This window comes from Glandiceps talaboti, chromosome 3, assembly GCF_964340395.1.
Source record: "Glandiceps talaboti chromosome 3, keGlaTala1.1, whole genome shotgun sequence".
Classification (NCBI taxonomy): domain Eukaryota; kingdom Metazoa; phylum Hemichordata; class Enteropneusta; family Spengelidae; genus Glandiceps; species Glandiceps talaboti.
In genome coordinates, this window is record NC_135551.1 from 17,365,196 (window position 1) to 17,387,360 (window position 22,165).

The 22,165-nt window shown below is 36.8% G+C and overlaps 1 protein-coding gene across 1 annotated transcript; it reads left to right on the forward strand.

The window, feature by feature from the left end:
- The first annotated feature begins 150 nt into the window (after positions 1 to 150).
- LOC144433137 (mitogen-activated protein kinase kinase kinase 4-like) lies at positions 151 to 21,626 on the forward strand. Its single transcript, XM_078121447.1, has 25 exons — positions 151 to 215; positions 611 to 1,568; positions 1,641 to 2,639; positions 5,801 to 5,949; positions 6,658 to 6,769; positions 7,245 to 7,403; positions 7,820 to 7,977; positions 8,491 to 8,698; positions 8,918 to 9,001; positions 9,689 to 9,946; positions 10,522 to 10,671; positions 11,364 to 11,525; positions 12,307 to 12,440; positions 12,812 to 12,893; positions 13,559 to 13,634; positions 14,353 to 14,551; positions 14,962 to 14,964; positions 15,410 to 15,666; positions 16,701 to 16,774; positions 17,257 to 17,373; positions 17,879 to 18,038; positions 19,178 to 19,297; positions 20,379 to 20,485; positions 21,196 to 21,375; positions 21,527 to 21,626. Exons 1-25 carry the CDS (start codon positions 151 to 153, stop codon positions 21,548 to 21,550), a joined length of 4,995 nt encoding a protein of 1,664 aa, XP_077977573.1. The 3' UTR covers positions 21,551 to 21,626.
- Positions 21,627 to 22,165: the final 539 nt, after the last annotated feature.

The window sequence follows — 22,165 nt, forward strand, 5'->3', positions numbered from 1 at the left end:
ATAATAAATATATTTTGTAGATCTAGAATTACGTAGAATAATATCTTTAGATGGTGTTGATTATTTCTTTTAAATGTTGTCAGTCATTTAAAAACAAATGCTATATATTCTCCTGGCGTAAAAAACCTGAGTGAATGAAAAACATACAAAATGGCGGAGGGAGAGGACGTCTTTGCAAGTGTCTCTGATCCAATAAGCATCATCGGTGATGACAGGTTCGTAGATTGAAATTGTGTCGTATGCAGGCATTCAACGTATACGATATTTTTCTCACAGTTGGTCGTTCATTGCATTTTAGACAGTTTATTTTGCTATGGTGTGAGTTGCCGGTACGCGGTGACCCAACATGATGTACAATCAACATACCTGAACTTACGAAGAAATAACCTTCCGTCGAGTTTTGAAGTAGATATGTAGGGTTATTGAATGTCTGTAGGTGTTTTTCAGGCCCAAGATTCAAGTTGATGACTTTGTTATACTTTGCCATGCAGCAACTAAAATACACATTGTGATTCATCTCTGGATTGGACTAATGACAGCGTTTAACTTTCATTTCTTTCATGAAATATGTGATGTTATTAATATCACTTTTTACATCCTCTTCCGACAGGAATGGCAGGGGTGCAAACGTTGCCGAGGAACTGAACTATCGGCGCTACTACAGACGTGACGTCGGTGAGAATGGTGACGCCGGCGGCGATGATGAAGATGATGATGATGAGGAAGACGACTCCCCAGATTATCCCGTTTACGGCACGACACCTCCGGTCAGTAAACGAGAGATGAAGAAAATGTCCTTGAAAAGCAAACACGTCCCTAGAGTACCGAAAGTAAATGTCAAAATAGTACAAGAGAGTAAAAAACTGAGGAAAAATTCGGGCAAGGATGAAAACCTACCGTCACAAGAATATGTCAAAATTCAAGTCACCGAATCTGTGAGTGAGGACAATAAAAATAGTTTAGAATACAAACGAGGTAAAAGACTATCAAGGGTGGAGAGAAATCAACAGCGAGATATCAAACACAGTGAGGCAATGTTTGTGGAGACAGATGCACATGCAGGGGGACCATCAAACAGGACAGTTGGACTGATAGCATCCCCAATCCAAAAGTTAGACTCTCCAAATCATTTTAAGACTCTCAACTACCTTCCCGTCAGTCCTCAGCACACCCCTGAAAAGGTGCTTGCCAAACGACAAATCTCAAGTCCGAAAATCGAGGAATGTCCAGCAGATAGAATGGCTTTCTATAAAACATTTTCTCTGTTGATAACGATAGGAAGTCAAAAGAAAACTGACCCTCAAGATGAAAAGTTTGCGATGACCAGACAACAGAGTCAGCAGAACATGTTACAAGCGAGATGGCCGGAAGTTCTGTGGTTGGCACTTCAAGCATGGCAGGCTAGTCGGACAATGGAAGAGCAAGATCTGTACTTGTGGGATAGGAGGCAACAGGTTTTAGACGTTCTGAACATGGTACTAAACTTTCAAGTCCCAACATCGCCAGTGAAACCAAAACCAATTGCTGGTACAATCACATCTGCATCATCATCCTCTGCATCAACTCCTGTTGCTAAGACACCGTTTTCCCCTGTTGCTAAGGAAGTGCTTTCCCCATCATCATTGTCTTCGACATCAGAGAATTCTTCATCAACTAACACAGCAAGCCTTCCACATAGCAACATAGATTCAGACAGTGGAGGTGTAAGTCCTCCAGTCCTGGAACAATCAGATCCTTCTGATGAACAAGTAAATACTGTAAATAATGACAGTGATATTACAGAAAGTAGTGTTGGTTCTAGTAATAGCAAAAGACAGAGTCTAACTCTGGACTTCAATGAGGCTGGAACGACAAAGGGTAAATCTGTGAATGAAGAGTCAGAACAGAGCCAGCCTAGTCCATCAAGATCATTTACACCATTTAGTCTGATCAGTTCAGATGACATCGCCCAACAGCGAGAAGCATTATTACATGTGACTTGTCTCATGAATAAGCTAGAAGCTGTAGAAAACTTATACCCAAACTTAAAAGCTCTGAAAAGGGAGTACCCAGACTATGCAAGCGAGAAATTCCAAGGACGAATCGAGACCCTATGTTTGTGGTTAAACATCACAAAGGACATGAGTCAGAAACTTAAACTCATGGCGAAGACTCTCGGAGTTGATGAAATCGATCACCTAAATTGGCCGGGATTGGATAACGAAAGTCCTAAGTTTCTCCCACCCGACAGTGATGATGGGGAAAGGGAAGGAGAGGTTGTCTTTGGTATTGAGACACCAAAAAGGGGCAGTCTTGCACCTTTGGAGGAAGATAGCTTTGAGGTTGCACCTTCTGATTTTAGTACGCCCTTGAAGAGGCGAGGATTTAGCAGTAGTTCGTACAATAGATCAAGTCTGCCGAGTATTGGGGATGTTGGGTTTGGAACCTGGATTTACAGACCCTTTGTTGACAAGAGTCTCAAACAAATGGGACTTAGGAAGATGATAGAAAGACTGCGAGATTTGCTAGATGGCACATTACAACGAGCCAAGCAAGCCCTGCAGCGTCCAAGTGATACGTTTGATGTGGACAGAGCCATGCAAACACATTCAGATCGCAGCAAACGATCAAGACATCAATCGACATCATCAAGCTACATGGTAAGAATTAAGTTTTCATCTTAACATAGAGTTCACCTCTGAAATAAAGTCTTTAAATTTCTGCTGTTACTTTGTTCAAGAAAAGTCACACCATTTCTCAGTTTTAAAAATAAAATCGATGAAAAAATGTGTACAAATTTTTGAAATACATGTACATGATGTAGGGGTCAAAATTTAGTCATTTTAGAATCCAATATGGCTGCTGCATAAATTACATTTTAAAGGTTAGATATTTCTAAGAACACAAGATGGTGAACGCCAAATTTCATATATATACTGTATATATAGAAAGATCTTGTTCAACTTATGTTTGACTGCAGTCAATATCATGTGTGCCCTAGTGATAGCCAAAGTTTGTTGCATGTCAAAATGAGGAAAATTGGCATTTCTTGTGAGTCACCACATAGTAAGAGATCATAGGGGAACACCAAATTTTGGTGTGTCACTAGAAATTGTGTGCATCAATGGCGTGTCTAATAGGGTACACTGGTCACATAGTAAAAAATACATGTACATGTAGGGGACTGCCAAAGTTTGGTGCATCACTAAAAGTTGTGTGCATCAGTGGAATGTCAAATTGGCTTGGAGAGCACACTGGTCAGTATACAAAATGCATACATTTGTACATGTACATGTACATCCACAATACAGGCTAAATCTCCTACAGAAGCACACCTGTTGTCAAAGTGTGTTAGCGGATGCAGGAAGTCTTTGAAACAGATGGTGTCTCTGTCAATGTCATTTTTGGTAAAAAAAAAAATTGTTATAATTTCATATTCATGTATAATTTTGTATGAATTGCTAGTTACAGCTGCACCAGTCACTAGACATATTTCAATGTTCATACACAAGTTGTCTTCTAGTTCTATATTTCGTTATTCTGTCAGATCCAGTTAGACACTGAAGAAGGACAAGTCAAAACATGGCTGTTTCCCATTCAAATCAATCAACTTGTCTGAATGATAGTGCTTCTGTTATGAATATACAATTAATACACTCGAAATGTTATAATTTCAATATGTTTTAAATTGTTGGAATAATAAGGCAATTTCTTTGACAAAATAACTATCACTGTATCAGTTTAGGCCTAAAAACATTGTGTAGTTCCAATTTCGTTAACCAGAAACAATTCTTTCTTTTTTTTGCCTTATAATACAAATACATTTGTTTTGTATAACTACAGGGAATGACATTAGAATACGAATCAGACTGCAAGTTTTAGCATAATTTGATAACTGTGTATAGATGCATATGTGTAGAGTTTGGTCATTTCAACTAAAGATGCTAATCTTAGATTCATTTGACCTATGACCCCACAACCTATTTATTATTAGATAGGAGGTCAAGCAGGTCAAAGCATATATTCTGCAGTCTGGTAGGCGAGAGGCTATCCCTGTCTAGATGTTGTTAAGGATATTTGTATCTTAAAATGGATAGCTTTAGTCTAGACTAATAATCTGGTTGTAACAGGCTGAAATATATATAAGTAATATTAATATTAATTTGAAAGTCAGTCAAATCAAAGATTTTATGTAAGTATTATAAGATAATATATAAAATATAACTTTATTACAACGTTTACCCAAAAAATTGACAATTCTATCTGGGTACATACATGTAAGTGTAATATAGATATTAAAGAACACTACTTAGGGCCTAAAAAATAATTGTGTTATTCCGGTTACCCGACCCCACCTAGTTTTTCACTGCTGACCCTAAACTTTTTTACATATTCGAGAAAAAAAATTAAAATCACAAAATTTGTGTAGTCTCACACAAGAAATAGTGGATGCCGAAACTGACATCAACTTAAAAAACAAAACAAAGTAAAACTGTTCTTCCAATCTGTAATGGCTGTACATCTGATAAGAAGAAAAAAAACGACACAGAGACCATATGGAAAACAATGGAAAACCTGAACTAGACATTCACACACACAAAAAAAATATAATGAAATGAAATAAAAAATCTACCTACCCACCTATTCTCAAATTGAGTGTAATTGGAACCACACGGTTTTTTTTTATTACATGTAATGGTGTCAAATTTTTACTGCCAAAATTATCATTGCTGGTATGTTTCAAAGATCAGACATGTCTGCTAAGAGCGTAATTCAACCAAGAAACATCAACAACAACAACAGTGATACAATGTACATGTAAATAATCACCATCCAATTAGACTGTAAGATACATGTATGTCTTGTTGTTTGTTCAGTCGTATTAGGCTTCTCAGTTAACCATGACATGAGTGGTGCTGGCTGATAGCGTGGCATGAATGTCTGTATCTTACAATGTACAGACTACTGTACCATCATCCAATAATGATTAGTGGTGCAAAGCAGATTGATGCTATAAACAGAGACTGTCGTATCAAGTTGAACACAGCAAGCTGTTTGAATTTTGCTCTCAAGGTTTGTGTTAGTAATCAGAGTGTGTCCATGGTGGTTTACATCGTCGCAAACCATGACCGTTTTACGGTACCATATTTAACCAACTGGTCCCTACTGGGTTCGAAGTGTACAAATGTATATGTAGCGGAAGAAATAACAGCTCTGGTCTGCAAGAATGGGTGGTTTATTACTCACATTACATTTGTAATTGGATGGAGATTACGTATCGTGGATTTTGTTAAAATTGCTTGGTTGAATGTGATCTCTAAGATATGATACATGTACATGTATATCAGGGGTGAACAAATCCACTGGTCCTGGGTCCGGGACTAGCAATTTTTTTGGGCGGACCACACAAATTTTACCTTGTCTGGTCCGTTGGACCAGTACCTTACTGTTATTAACTATGTTAAAAAGTTGTCTGAATATACAGATTCATAGGTAAGATTTAATGTTTCACATTAGCAGGACCTGGGACCACTAATTCTTTCAGCAGGACCACTGGATTTTTTAAGGCACCGGTCCGGGGACCACCAGTTCACAAAATGATTTGTTCACCCCTGTATATGTCTACCACACTCTTCGCAATCAAGGGGTTTGCTGATGTGTGAGGGTGCCATAAACACGGCAGGCCTTAGGCTTACAGACTAGCTGGAACGTGGCACATACATGTTTGATTACTGAAACGGAACATAATTATTATTTTAATCAATACTTATGATGAAATTTTCACAAGTCTGATGTTTGATTTCATTATATTGTTTTATAGAGTCCTGATGAGGATGGATTTCGTCATGGTTACCATCATGCATTGTCAATGTTAGAAGAGCACATGGCATCTATGGAAAGAAGAAACAGTTTAACATCGAGAGGTACAAGTTGTCAAGATTTCATCTCAATGGGACTGCCTTCCTTCAGGTAATTTGTTAAATTTATTTAAGAAAAAACAGTAGGTGAAACAGGAGATGCATATTTATATAAGTGCTGTTCTTATTTTATTTTATTTTTAATTTAATTTTTTTTTAATTATTATTTTTTTTTTAAATTGGTATGTTGTTTTATTTGTTAAAGCTTGTACATGTTTGTATGATGCAAGGTCCAATTTGGGGTTGGATTAAAATTTAAAGTGTGAATAAAGATTGTCGGGTAATATAAAGTTATAGAACTTGAGTTTACCTAGGACAGAAGCATTGATCACATGAATTGAAATCCTTATATGACTCCACTGAATATATGATAACATTAAGTGAGAACCTAGGATTGAATCATGGGCCTTTAAACCAAATGAATGTTCTTCTATAGATTTAAGTTTGTTGACAAATGATTGTACTGTTTTCATCTCTGTCACAATTGTTTACACATTGATACCAATACAGTGTGTTCAGTCTACTACCATGAATGGTTAGAAAGAGTAAAGCACAATGTTCCAGTTATGATAAAGACAAAAGATTGTATAGTTTGGCCACTAGGGGTGCTGTTCATGAACAGCCTATAGACTAGAAGTGAGGAGATTTCTAATCCTGACATCCATATGGCAACTTTAGCTTCTTTCAAAAGTGTACAATTTCAATCATGGATACCAAGTGATACCAGCATTTAAAAGTTGGTTTGATCTATTTCTTGTAGGCCAACATATCTGTTCCTAGTACGTATAACACTAGACGTGATGCATGAATGTTTACGACTACGACTTGAACACAAACCAAAAGCTGAACCGTCGTTACTCAGTATCAAACAGGCAAGTGTTTGTTTGTAAATCAAATATCAATATGTGTGTTTTACACTAACTCAAAGAATGGCGAGATGAGTGGATTTTATATTACTCTGTTTTGATTCAAAAATCTGACTTTGTTGTGTTACCATGCTTACTAAAGTAGTATGAGTTGCTGGTGAAGTCCTAAGTAAAAACAGTTGTTTTTATAAATGGATGTACATGTGTATGATGTGTGTTCAAACTTTGGGTTCTGGAGAGTCATTTCATAGTCATCAGTTAACATTTTGTGTGATTGCTGAGACACAGAGTTGAAACTTAAATCATCATTCATTCAAGTTTGTGAAAATACCTTACATGTATGTCCTGCAGTAGTGTTCCCCCTTTAGTTTGAAAGAATCATTACCAGGTTTCACTTTCAAGATGGCATCCATAAGAAAGCACAACTCTTTGAATAACATGTTTTGATAAAAAAAAAAAAAACTTCTCTTTTTTTGTGCAGCTGATATCTGAATGCAAGGAAGTGATTACAGGTTCCATACTTATCAAACAGTACTATCACAGAATGGTGTGTGGAGTATTATGGGATGCCAGACAACTCCAGGAAAAATTTGAAAATGATCTGGACGAGTATGAGAAAGACCTGAAAGACATGCTACATGTAAGTTGTTGTTAAACTATATATCATTACTTGATTTGTATAAAAATTTCTTGTTTTATAGCAAAATGTTTACTCACATTGAAAACCTATGTAGGTAATACCTATTAGATATGTGTCACCCAAAGATGTCTACATTTCACCAAGCAGGTAAGTCTGAAACCAGGTGTGTCCATACCAAAGATTTGTAATGTTTTTGTGCCTTGAATTGTAGCTGTAACAATGCCTTGAATCCTGTTTGAAAAGATGTCGGTAATTTACTATCGTTCATGTCTGAAAAAGTTTCTAGGGATCTTGCTCTAGCTTTGTCAAAAATAAGGGAATAACAGAATTGTTAGAACATGCCTTTTTCATAATATGACTACGTGTAGTTTAGAAATTGACTGGATCGAATTTCTTAATATATACATTTTTTGTAGGTGTACTTTGACTACCTGCATAGCTGGATTCAGATGCTACAAAGGCTTCCCAATGCTTCCCTAAGTCTCAAGAATATCATCCAGGAAGAGTGGAGTTTTGCCAAGGAGATGTGTCCTCATATCCGGGGTGGTGAGGCCCAGGCTGGACAGAGGTTCTGGTAAGAGGACATTTTGAAAGATATGTGAAGAGCTTTATAAGATTCAATCTGATTAATTAGAAAACAAGAACAAATATTTGTGCTACATTTTGTACATATTCCAGTCAGTTGAAAACCTTGTAATGGCTTCAGATCACCATGAATTTGATCAGCTGTATTCATTCAAACTACCGGTACATTTAAGCTGAATAGTATCACAAACCTAGATAAAAAATTGTATATCACAATCTTTCATATTGATTGTGGGTGATTGTGAAATCAATAACACCAAAATTGTTGTTCCATAACAGATGTCTGTTTGAGGTTTAGTACAAAGTACAAATATGCTAAAAAAATTATTGCAGATCATTTGAAAACCCCAAAAATGTTAAGTCAGTGTCAGTAAAAGTGTTTGACACTGCCATACCTTAGGGTGTGCATCACTTGAATCAATGCAGAGTGCTGTTAGCCGGCCATGTTGAAACAGCGCCCTCAGTCGGTCACTCGTGATTTGACTTTTCTTTTGTTTTTCAGTGTCATGGCAACAGGTCTTCTGACATCCACCTCTGAGTTCCTGGCCCACAAGATGGATGAACTATGTTCAAATTTACAAGATAGTACGTCATTTAGTGAAACACTGAAAACAACTATATTGGAGTCTTGTCGGGGCTTCAAGGAATTATTCCATGAGACAAGGGAGAGAGCATCGAAAGCCTTGGGATTTGCCAAACTACTGAGAAAGGTACATGTACCAAAAGTCAATTTATTTGTATTATAATTAGGATCAAATGAGTCGGAGTTAGGGGGCCAGGATTACCTGTGGCAGGATACTAAGAGAGCCAGAGCTAGGATATCTAATTGAATAAAACTTCACTTTAAAGACTAGTTGTAACAAGGCCCCCTATGTCAGTTATTATATTAGTGAATATTGTCTAATCGTAAGTGTTATTTTACCTTTCAGGATCTTGAAATCGCTGCAGAATTTGCACCAGCTGTGCCGGTCAATGAACTTTTGACAACATTGCGAGATTCAGGTCATGTGAGGGTAAGTAGAACTTGTAAGCTGTTTGTATATCAATGCATATAGACTACATTTGTAAAATTTGATGTGAAAGTATATTTCATCCTATGCTTATCCTCAGATGAGCTCACAAATTTTTTAGACCTTTGGAAGTACCATTGTAGTGTCATAGTCTAGAACCTATCTATGGCTTTGAATCAGAAGATATTCTGCACCATGTCTAGCGGAGTGAGAAATCATGAACCAAATGTTGTTCATGCAAATAAGTAAACCCCCCAACTGTTAGAATGAGGTAAACAGAGTGTATAGGTATAGTGTCCTCATATGATAAATGTACCAACCATATTTAGACACTATGTAAATCATCCTGACAAATGTACCAACCATATTTAGACATTATGTAAATGCCCACAATAAACACTAACTTATCATTGAGCAGAATTCAGTGATTGATTTACAAAGACATAATGTTAATTGCTCTGAATATGTGTGTGTGTGTGTGTGTGTGTGTGTGTGTGTGTGTGAGGGGGGAGGGAAGGGCTCTGTTTGAATTCAAAATGACATTTCAACTCCTTGTTCCTCAAGATGTGTTGAAGGGTATCTTCAGACTCCAAGCCATGAATAGCGTCTAGACTATTGACGTCATATCTACCACTACCAGTAGTTCCCTAAACTCACAACCTGTGTGTACATTTCTGTTTGCGTCCACAGGTACTAGCGTCCCATTCGTCAGACTATCTCCTCTTCATTCCTCAATTCCTGAAAGACAATCAAATACAGATTCTACAGTTACTTGATGTCACTTGTGGAAACGAAGATGTCTCAGATCAAGGACAAGATAATACTGATGGGTATTTGTTACTGATCAAAGCCGACTCCTCAGTGGACGGACTGTCACCTGTCTGGGATGGCGATACAGTTCGCGTCCATCCAACAGTTGAAACTACCATTGCCCTGGCTGATGTTGAGGTATGTAAAAGAGGAATACCACTGCAGGAATTGCAGACATTTTCATAAATTTGCATCACATGTAATGTACATTATGCATGGTTGCTGAGAACCACCTTGTTGAAACTTGTTCCTCATTCATTTTTCAGTGACAGCCCTTACCATGGACATGCATATGTATATTAGCAGAACATAATATGCATGAATCCTAAGTACTTATTACCTGCAATTTACAGAAACCTTGAATCTACTGATGTACAGTTGTCCAAAATTACAAATCAACAGTGACAAACGTACATGTCACTTTCTGTCACAACTTTCTACATGGTAAGGCATACATCTAATTTACATATTATTGCCCTACCCAGGTGGATGGATTGCTATTGGTTGTTAACCACTAATTTACATATTATTGCCCTACCCAGGTGGATGGATTGCTATTGGTTGTTAACCACTAATTTACATATTATTGCCATACCCAGGTGGATGGATTGCTATTGGTTGTTAACCACTAATTTACATATTATTGCCATAACCAGGTGGATGGATTGATATTGGTTGTTAACCACTAATTTACATATTATTGCCATACCCAGGTGGATGGATTGCTATTGGTTGTTAACCATTCCTCACAGCTACAAGAACAAAGGAAGGCTTTTTCCCGTGCAATGAAAGACAAAGTATCTCTGAATAATGAACAAACATCCAGTCATCCAGGTATTGCTGAGGCATTGGAAGAACTGAAGGTGAGCGGGGGGCATCTTATTTTGACAACAGTTTTATTCTTGAAAATGAATATTCATTTTCTTATTTTGTCATTTTATTTGTCACTAAGAAAGCTGTCATGGTGAAGTCAATTCTACAAATGTTTCAATAGAAGTTAAAAGATGTATATGCCTTGCAGATGATATTTGCATACATTATAATACATTCACAGCAAATTTGCATAAATTATGTGAGATATTCACATCAAATTTGCATAGATCACACAATATTCAGGTCAAAATTGCATAATTGTTAATGGGATTTGATGTACATTATATTAGAATACATTCACATTAAATTTGCATAGATAATTAGATAGATTAAAGTGCGTAAACAATGCCTTCAATTCAAATTTGCATAATTGTAAAGTGTTTTGGATTTGCATGAATTAGAATACATTATTACTTAGAAGATTATTGACACATTGATTGAGCAATTCTGGGTACCTGTAATACCATTTCAACTCATGCTAGAGGGTCAAAATAGAACAAGAAGGTCGACTTATTCACACACACACACACATAGTAATACATGTGAAGTGTTTGGAGCAGAAGTTATGATGTGAACCAAGATATCGAATGTTCGTTAATTTTATGATGCACCTAGGCAATAATATTGTATTTCAAGTACAGAGAATTGATGACGTTTCCGTGTTTTTGCTTTTATTACTTAGTCTGATGCGTTGTCACTGTGTGAGACTATTAGGACCACTGTACAGCAAGTAGAGGAGAATCTTGACCTAGATTCAATGACAGATATTGAAGAGATTGAAAAGATTAGTAGACGTCAGTACTGTAAAGAAACTATGCATCAATGTTTTAATGTAGGATTTGAGGTAAGTCATGTCAAAACATGCTAACATGTTGAACGTGTCCCACACTGTGGAGCAATGCAGCAGTTGTTGCCCGGTGTGTGCTGTCACCCTCATTGATAAATATTCAACACCCTTTTTATCTGAATTATCCTCACTTGAGAAAGCTTAAAACCAGTCTCACTGGAGATATTTGCCAAGATATAGTTTTGAAGAGACAGACCATTGCTGTCAACCAATCACAAACAGACAAATGTATTCCAAACGATAGAGATTTTCCAAATTTAAAGACAGCAAAAGTTGTGTATTTTGAGTGTAGGCACAAGTTAGTTTGGTTTTGTTGTACAGTAGAGTATGATGATGAGTTGGGAAAATGACTTTTCATCAGATGTGCTAGTTGATGAAGCAGTCAAAGTAAACAAGCAATCTTGATTAGTGTTCCTATCACGAACAAGGGCAGAATAATTTGAGCCAAAAATGAAAAAATTGGGACAAATAGTGTCCAAAGTGTGTGATACTAGCCCATGCTTTTGGCTCAATCTGTTTATGAATGGCACCCCAAGTGGCCAAACGATATAATCTTTTGTCTTTCTGATAATCAGAACATAATGTATTGATAAAACTATGAACATTAATTAGAATAAGTGTAAGATTGTGCAAGATTGGCAAGTATCCACTCTTTTGTATGCTTTTGTCATGTTGTAACGGTATGTGATACATGTACAAACTTTGTATTTAAATTCTCATCCCTTTTATGAGTCGCCTTATATATTATTACATGATGTTTTCTTGTTTCTGATTACAGTACCATAAGGAAGTAAGTCGTTTAGTAACTGGTGAGGCAAGACAAAAGTTAGGAGATGGTATGCTGAACTTTGCACAGAAATGGATGAACTTTGTCTTGGAAAAGTGTGAAAGAGGACGAGGTACCAGACCCAGGTAAGATGAATGAAAATATAGCTATTGGATTACTAATAGTGCTATCTAGTTTGCAGATGTGTGAACATACAAATCTTCAACAAATAACATCCCCTGGTGTCCCAATGGGTGAATATGCAACGCTTTCGTGAACAGCGCCCCCAGTGTCTAACTGAATGTTTCCCTTGTTTAATTTCCAAGAACTGTACAAGTAGTTATGTATCATTGAAATGAGTTTTTATTGTATCTCAACTGTGTAGTGTCAAAGCATTGTCGTTATCCTTAAATTTTGTGCTCTGAAATGTGCATATTCACAGAAGTCATACATACTTTCCATAAAATTATGGTAGAGGGCAGTGTTTTGATTTCAACTTATCCTTTTATTTCGACAGATGGGCCAGCCAGGGATTGGATTTCCTGATTTTAGCTATTGAACCCAGAAATCTGACACAGCTCAGTGAAGAAGACTTCCAGGTAAAGAAAAGAACCACTTTGATATGCTAAAATCTGAAGTTGAATGATAAAAAGAATAGATAACAGATAGACCTAGTGTGATTCAAATACTTTTCTAAAAGAGGTGGTCCTCCACACAGGCCATTTACATTAAAACTACACAAGCTGTAATGGGAAAATTATTTCTTTTATTCGACAACCAATTTATTGAAAATTGTTAAAATGTCAATGATTAGACACAACATATTAATTTTATCCATAAGCAGTACAGTGATAGGTTGAAATTGAGTCCAAATATAAATCTGATTGGCAGTATTGTGCCTATTATGTGTACAGTTACACAAATATATTTACCCACAGGTGATTCAATACTGTTTCAATGTGTACAACAACATTAAGAATAAATAACAGTTTTAAAATAAATTCCAGTTGCAGCTAGTGCACTTTTCAAACTAAATTTTAAACCCTGCTAGGGGTATGAATCAAAGTTAGTCTTTTACTATCTACATGTAGGTGGCATTGACAACTGTGTGTGTGTGTGTGTGTGTGTGTGTGTGTGTGTGTGTGTGTGTGTGTGTGTGTGTGTGTGTGTGTGTGTGCGCGTGCGTGCGCGCGCGCGTGCGTGCGTGCGTGCGTGTGTGATTTATTTCAGGCATTGACAACTGTGTTTGTGTGATTTATTTCAGGAGTTGAAGAACATGATGAACACATCTATATCACATTTAATTGGAACACAGGAAAAGTCTCCTGCTAGTCCTGCAGGTCAGTTGAATCAATAATGTAGAACAACATATCGTTTCATTAGTTGGACCTACATAACACAACATAGGATAACACAACACAGCACAGCACATGACACGATGTGACACAACACAGCACAGCACAGCACAACACAACAAAACTCAACACAACACCAACACAATGCAATGCAGTGCAACACAACACAGCACAGCACAAAATGATATGGCATGGCACAACGCAACACAGCGCAACGAATATTGAAACAGGTGGATGATATGCCAGAACCCGCATAATACATGAATACATGCGAGACATACTTAAGGTATTTGCATTAGTGCTTACAGTGTTCTGTGTGGCTGTGGTCATACATTGAATTGAATTGAATTGAAATTTATTTCATCAGATAACAAAAAACAAAACAATAAATAAATAAATAAATAATACATTACACTTTCAAACAAATTGGACAAAAGGAAATATACATGTGTTATCTAACATTCACAAGTATAGCAACTGAAAATGCAGCAGAAAACACCACGAATATGAATGCAAATTCCCAGAGTAAACACACTGGAAGTCATGCGTCATAGGATTCTGTTATTATTGCACATGTCTATCCAAGAGCAAATTTTGCTAACTTACGTGCATTTGTAAGATTTCATGTACGTTGACTGATTGCATACACCTCCCAATGAACAGCTCATACATATGACTGATGTGTGTTTTGTTTAATACTTAGGTTACAGGTCTGCAAGTCCAGCTGAGTTCACTGGTTCACCAAGACACATCAGTCGTCCATTATCATGGCCATCGTCTCTGAGTACCGTCAACCGATCCTTGTCTACTGTGTCAGCCAATAGTGAACCTCCTTTGAAAGGTACACCTGGCCAACAAACCAGTCTAGAATTGGTCAAACGGACAGATAGCACAGAAGAAAAGTCACAGAGTGCAACGTCTACACCAACAGACGATAGACAAGGTGAGATTTGTAACATGACTTTATAATGCAAATAATCTTGCATAATTTGCACATGAAGCATTTCTATACTGCTGGTATTCATGACATTAACATAATATAACTGATTCCACACACCCCCCAGTTAATCAAAAGTTTCAATTTATTGGCAATCTTTTAGCAAAGTTTGGGTAAACATTGGTATCATTCCACTGTCAGATGTGTTGGTTGTGAAACATTTGCAATATTGAATGATATGGCTTCAATAATTGGAGTCTGAGAGAATATTGAAGGAAATCTTAATTCAGTTTACATCAATGGTTTCTTCAACATTTCTACTCACTAACCACTGATGGCGCTCTTTACTTAAACTTGTGATCTAAAGACTAAAAGCCAGTTTCAAATCCAATGGTTTCAATAAGAATAGCATACTGTAAACCTAGATATTTTTGCCACTAGAAAATTTTGTGATTTTACAGTCTTCTACTAGTTCTCAAAGACTATTTTTTATGAATTACTAAGCCAGGTACACTGTTTATGGACCAAAGAGGCAATTTAGTCAATAATTATCTTCGCATTTTTGCTTTACGGTGAAAAAAATATAAATAAGTCTTAAGCGAAATTTTCAGGGTTACAGCAATATTTAACCTACATTTTCACAATTTTATTTTTGTAGTGTATGATAAAATTTCACACAAAATCTTTCAATGTCATCACAAGGTAAACCATGTGAACTTTGAATTATAAGATTACAATAGTACATACATATGAGAGATATACAGATCAAATCGGGTTCATTCCTAACTTTGATGTATCAATTTCCAGAACCATCATATCCGAGACACACCCTGTCAGTTCCATCATTCAAGGCAAATTATCAAGAATTCCGAAGTCTTGATATCGATGAAGGACCTGTTATCATGGAGAACAGAATGGAAAGAGTCCAGGACAAATTAGCCATCATTGAAGCTAACCGAAATGTACGGCTACAAGAGAAACAAGTTATCGGTAAAGTACTCGACCAAACAGCTGATCCTGAAACTATTAATGTCAGCTGTAAAAAGGTGACATTCAGATGGCAGAGAGGTTTTAAAATTGGTAAGTATCGTGAAATGTTACGACTTCAGATACAATATTTTATAAATGTAAATATTGTAAATTTCCCTTACTTGACACTGTGTAAGAAGAGCCTTTGGCTCAACAATTTATTGAGTTTAAATAAAGTCAAACAAACAAACAAACAAACAATACCATGGTGACAAATTAGGATATAAACAAACTAATGCTATTCATGTTAATTGTGGTAGATTACACAGGTCGGTGATAGCAGTGCCTTGGCTATTATACACTTTATTCCTTGGCTATGAGAGCACAAGTAGATGCCTATTACCACAGGGGCTGTTATGCAGCAACTGTTTCCACAGGTTGAAAGCCGAGTACAAAAGTTGCTGCATGACAGCACCAGGGGTAATATGATGTTGACTAGTGACCAAATTAAGGCTAGGCAATGCGTTTTGTAACACATCACATTCCCAGGCACATAGTATTTCCAGAGTCAAAGCAAGTCACCAGTAGAACTCTTGTGCTACTATAATAGTGCCCTAGGGAAACTACAATGTCCATTGTATAGAAATTGAGGTCATTGTGGGTCACTAGTCCATGACATGTGACATTGTCTAAGCCAATAGGATTTATGAAAGTGATTTGTTGTATTAAAGTGGGTATAATCACCAGATAGTCAAGGTAGTATAGACTCTGAATAAGACCAGTTTCACCTTGACTTGAGAGAAAAACTCAGTCAGACAATGTCTCCTTACCGTGAGTGATTTCAATAAATATCCACTGATGGCTTATATCATATCATGATATAGCAATAAGCATTTTAGTTTTAGCAGATTTTAGGGTGTGGACCCAAAAATTATTTGAGTGAATTCATCCTACCATACTACATTTATGTGTATATAATGTACTGCTAAACAAATGTGTTTACCCTACGTGTGATTCAGTACTGTACTGAGTATACGATATCAGGAGTAAGTTATTTATATCTAACAAAAACAGTTGAAATAATATTCCAGTTGCAGCTAGTGCAGCTTTAAATAAATCTCTATAATTATGTATTTCATCTATAGGTGAAGGGCAGTGTGGAACAACAGTGTATTCTTGTATCAACATCGACACTGGACAGACTCTGGCCATGAAAGCTGTAAGTTTTGCTATGTCTGTATGTCATCTTTCAAGTTATTATGATAAGCTGTACCAAATACATAATACTTATGCATTTTACACTGGCACAATAAACTCCGACTTGAAACTGTACTCTTTATTGTATGGACAGCCCACCTACAAGGGTCGGAGAGTAGCCAGGACTAGATTATTTGTGGTCATTGTGCCACAACATGTTAGACTGCTCACAGTAGTAATTCCCGTACATCAATGGAATGATGTGTTTTCCCATAATGCACCATTCAAAATGGTGGGTGTGCAAGTTCTATATTAGTAACACTCACTTATATTATTTCAACCATCAACATTTCCTGTATACATATGCATGCTATTTTGCTGAGCTGCATTTAACCACTTGATTAGTCAGCCAGGCTTTCTCTGTCAGACAACTGTCTTTCACATGTACATAAATTGTGTAATCTATCATTGGCCTCTAACCGTCCCCGGTATTTTGTGTTTCAGATGAGATTCATGCGTAATGACCACAGTATAATCAAGGACATTGCCGATGAAATCAAGAACTTTGAAGGGATCAAACACCCCAATCTAGTAAGATACTATGGAGTTGAAATCCACAGGGTAGGTCAAAGTCCAATGTTTCACACTGCTTTCTCATTCATAGGATCAGGGGCACATGGTTACTGCACATGAAAGATTAAAATGGAAGTAGAATCAAGATTTTTTATCTTAAACTTTTGCTGTAACTTTGTTCAATAAAACTCCAATCCATTCTCAGTTAAAAACAAGAAAAAAAATCAGGGGTCGCCATACAAATTTGTAAAATAGAGGTCAGAATGATGAAAAGTCAAGCCATTTTAGAATCAAAAATGGCTGCCAAAGAAAAGAAAAGAATATGTGTAACTGAATGATTGTTGATTCCCCTGATAACAAGACGGTGACCGTGAATACTCAGTAGTGCTACAATGCCATTGGCATATTTTTCCCATCTTTTTCTTATAAATATTACATGAATGAGAATTTCTGTCGATAAAAGAGCAAACGCACACAATAAATAGATTTGTTTCACTTCTAAACGCATGGAAAGCATGTCCTACTACATTTGATTTTTTTTTTAATTTCACAGGATGAACTTCTTGTCTTTATGGAGTATTGTGATGAAGGAACTATTGCAGAGGCTGCCAAGCAAGGACTACCAGAACACTTGATAAGAAGATATACATATGAAATAACAGTGGCTATCAACTCTCTACATGAACACGGTATTGTACACAGAGATATCAAAGGTAAGTTTGGATATGACTTGCAGATGTACATAATATGAAATGACAGTAGCTATCAACACTTCATGAAAACCATGACATTGTTAGGACCCAAATGTTTGATGTAGTAACACCCATTGGTGTTAGCATGAACACAAGTGTTGGTATTAGCAACCATGTAATATGAGATCTATAATACTTACTTGAGGTGGTTGACTCTACAACAATCAGAATCTCTGTAATCCTAGAACCTATATGGTGTATGAGAAACTTATTAATCTTTTGGGGAGATTAAGGAGCTCCCTAGGCTAGTTGGCATAGGTGTGGATAGCTCCCAAGGCCAGCTACCAAAGGTGTGACTGGTTCCCTTGACAGGATCATAGATGGCTTAGGTGTGATTAGGGTCAGACAATTTGTCTGCAGCTTTAGTTCATGGGACAGTATATGACTTTGTAATCTTACACTGTTATGGAAGGAGATGAAATCTGGAAATGGCTTAGGGTTTGTGTGCAAAGGTTACTGTGTGTAAGTAGGTGGTGTGGAGGTAGGTGTACACGTATAACTGGTATCACGCGCGGTTGTCGTTCTGTTCCATTACATTCAGATATGTTCAGGTGTTAACCTAACATTTCTGTATCTCGCCGATAATTCCTTTGAAAAAGAATATTTTTTCGAAACGTCTGATTTTACATCTATTTATATGGACTGATTTATAGTTCCATATGCATTTCTTAGGTGTATATGTAGGTGTGTGGGTGTGTATGTATGGGTGTATGTCGGTGGGCGTTTGTGTATGCATAATGTATTTATATGTATATACATGCGTGTGTGGATTGATTGATGTATTGATGGATGGATGGATGGATGGAGGGCGGATGGATGGATGGGTGTAGGGGGCTGGGGAGGAAGGAAGGGTTGGATGGACGGGTGGATGGGTGGATGGATAGATATGTAGATGGATGGATGGAGGGTGGGTACTTATATAGGGAATGGAATGTAGTATTTAACAAAGATTAAGTTTATGAAATTGGTAATAACTGACAAGTAATGGTATAAATGTTCCATCATTGTAGTATTTATTCTTTTACAAGGTAACGAGAGGACAGTGACAATAATATCAGTTTTATCATAAAATGAATGTTCTTCTTGTGTGTTTGTTTCAGGTGCTAATATATTCCTATCATCTGATGGCCATGTAAAACTTGGGGATTTTGGCAGCTCTATCAAACTGAAAACACAAAGTACTATGCCATTTGAAGTCAATACATTTATGGGAACAGCAGGTAAGGATTTTGTGTACTAGGTTTATTAGTCTGGTAGATTTTGAAGGCATTGTTCAGTTAGGTAGTTAGTCTGCTTCACAAGACACCATTCTACTAACTGCTGATCATGCAGATCAAGGCCAAAATTCAGGGGGAAATTAAAAACTGACAGTCAACAAAGACAGTGAAAATTTAGCCTGAATGTTCCAGGCGTTCCTTCCACTTTAATAATACATGGGAAGTGAGTTGTTACATAAGCGAACCAACAACTGGACCTTTCAGTCTAAGTGGAAATTATGAAACAAAAGATAACTAAACAAGAAATTTATTGTCATGAAACACATAGTAATGAAACACATAGTAATGAAACACATAGTAATGAAACAAAGTATAATGAAAGAAAATGTGATATTTAAAGAATTTAGAGGTAAATTTTTTGCTTCATATTATTATCGTTATCTTTCACCTTTAAATTTTTCAATTTTAATGTCATGTACTTCTGACATCTCAATCCAGAATCTAGCCAAATTCATTGCAAATACGTGTAGTTTTCAATGAAGGGACAGGATCAGAAGAAACATTTAGTTCAGCTTCTGTGATGTGTATTTCATTTATAACGCTCTCTCTCTCTCTCTTCTGATTGCTTTCTGTATCTTTATTTTTGAGTAGTTAAACCACTTGCCTCTTACCACTACAGTCGGGGTTTGAACCCATTCACGGTTTGATTAAATTTACCACACGTAAGAAGAGTGCCATTCAGTTTAACTCTACTGAGCAACGCAGGTTTTCCCCTGGTACTCCGGTTTCGAATTTCCTCCTGCCTTAACACTGGTCCCATGAGGGATTGCCTTCACTGGACCTCTTGGGAGATAAATGTTTAATATATACTTAAAGAAGTATCCAGTGTAGATAGAAGATTATTATATTGTATCGGGGGTATGCCGTGACCAGTGATGTACTGACTAAACTTCTAGAAAATGTGACAACAAAATGTAAAATGAAAGAAGTAAAATGAAAGAAATATGCCCCACATCAAAGTTTCAGCTTTATCTGACAGTCTACGGTGTAATGTGTGTTGTTTGATGTTATTATCTCCGTACAGCATACATGGCACCTGAAGTAATCACCCAGGCTGGTAAAGGCGGCTATGGCAGGGCTGCTGACATCTGGAGTTTAGGATGTGTGGTCATAGAAATGGCTACAGGAAAGGTACAAACGGTGTCATGTATTCCTCAAATATTTTCTGATCAATGGCTCAAGTAGGTAGAGTCAACAAAGGCAAGAGTTTCTTCCGAACAGTATCCACTATTTACCCAGATTTTATGGAGTTAATCGTAATTATGTCAAGTATCGATAAAACTATTGGAGCAAAGACTGCGAAATTCATAATAGATTGTTTCAGGACCAGGGGCAATATCTGATTTTCTGCTTTGTAGTCTATAAAAGTATTTATGTGTATTTTCAAGCTGTTTTGTGTTTTGGCTCAAGTGACCTCCTTTATTCGTTCTTATGTATTACTATAACCCTCCTCCGGGGATAAATGGAGGTATGTTCCATTATCGGAGTAAAGAAAGACTTGATACGTGATAACATTACAAAGTTAATTACACAGCCTACCAATAGCAATAAGGATGTACTGTAAGTGATCCTATTATGATCAACTAATGCAGAATATGAGACTTGTTAATGTATTAATTTATGTTAATTACATTCATGAATATTCATGTTGTGAATAGCAGTATATTCATCAGCCTCACATTGTGAACTGTATAGTAACTATTGTGCATACATTTAACTTTGTGATTGTGTTATTATTAAGAGACACTCAAATATGAATAACTCAGCTTTGGAGAGAGACAACTTCTTACTGTTAAACTATATTTTTTGATAAACTCAGTTTGTTTTTTTTGTTTCTCTAGGGCCCGTGGCATGAATATGATCACAATTTTACGATCATTTACAAAGTAGGGGAGGGAGCTACCCCGACCATACCGGAATCACTTAGTTCTGAAGGTATAGAGTTTGTCAATCATTGTTTACAACACGATCTGACAGCTAGGTGGACTGCTAGTCAACTGCTGGATGACCCGTTCCTCAAGGTTGGTATCATCACCCTTCTCACCCCTGTCTTAAGTAGATTGTCCTAGTTTGCCATTGTTTGTGAGTAGAATTTGGTCTATACCATTTTGAAAGAGAGAGTTTGGTTTTGCTTTTTAAACTTCATCTATCGTTCTGTCTGTGATTTTACAGGTTAGCCAAGACGGTGAAGATTGAATATCCTATTGTACATGTAGTGGGTGAGACTACACGAATGCTGGTCATTCTATACAGGACTGCCATCACCATGACAACCCACTGTTACTGCCGCACATTCCATAGTAATATTAGAATACCTTTGATTAAACCACATTTCAAGACTCCCACGCTCCAAGAAACGTAGCCAGTAAAACCAGGACGATCAGACAAATCATTTGTTTCTGAGCAGAGAAATTGTCATGACTTGAGAAAGAGTTTTTCAGCCAAATGAAGCCCTGACATCATGCAGGTTAAAGCCAAATACAATATGGTGGTCAGAACATTTGTAACATAGTGATCAATTGAGAAGAATTGAATCATGTGGTAACCACAGAAAGTGCTTCACACAGATATGCATATCAGATGAACATGAACTTTAATAGCAGCATATCTTTAAATACTGCCTAACAAAGTTTGATAGCTGTATCTCATACTGATCTGATAAAAATCTTCATCACTGTGGTGGCTCAGTTTGTTTTATTTAACGATGTTTCTAGACTGAGTCATCCTAGGTCTTCTTTTAGTTGTTTCTCCCATGCCATATTGACATTTTTCTCCAGCCTAGGGGTCACCCCCAAATATGTCATAATTTTT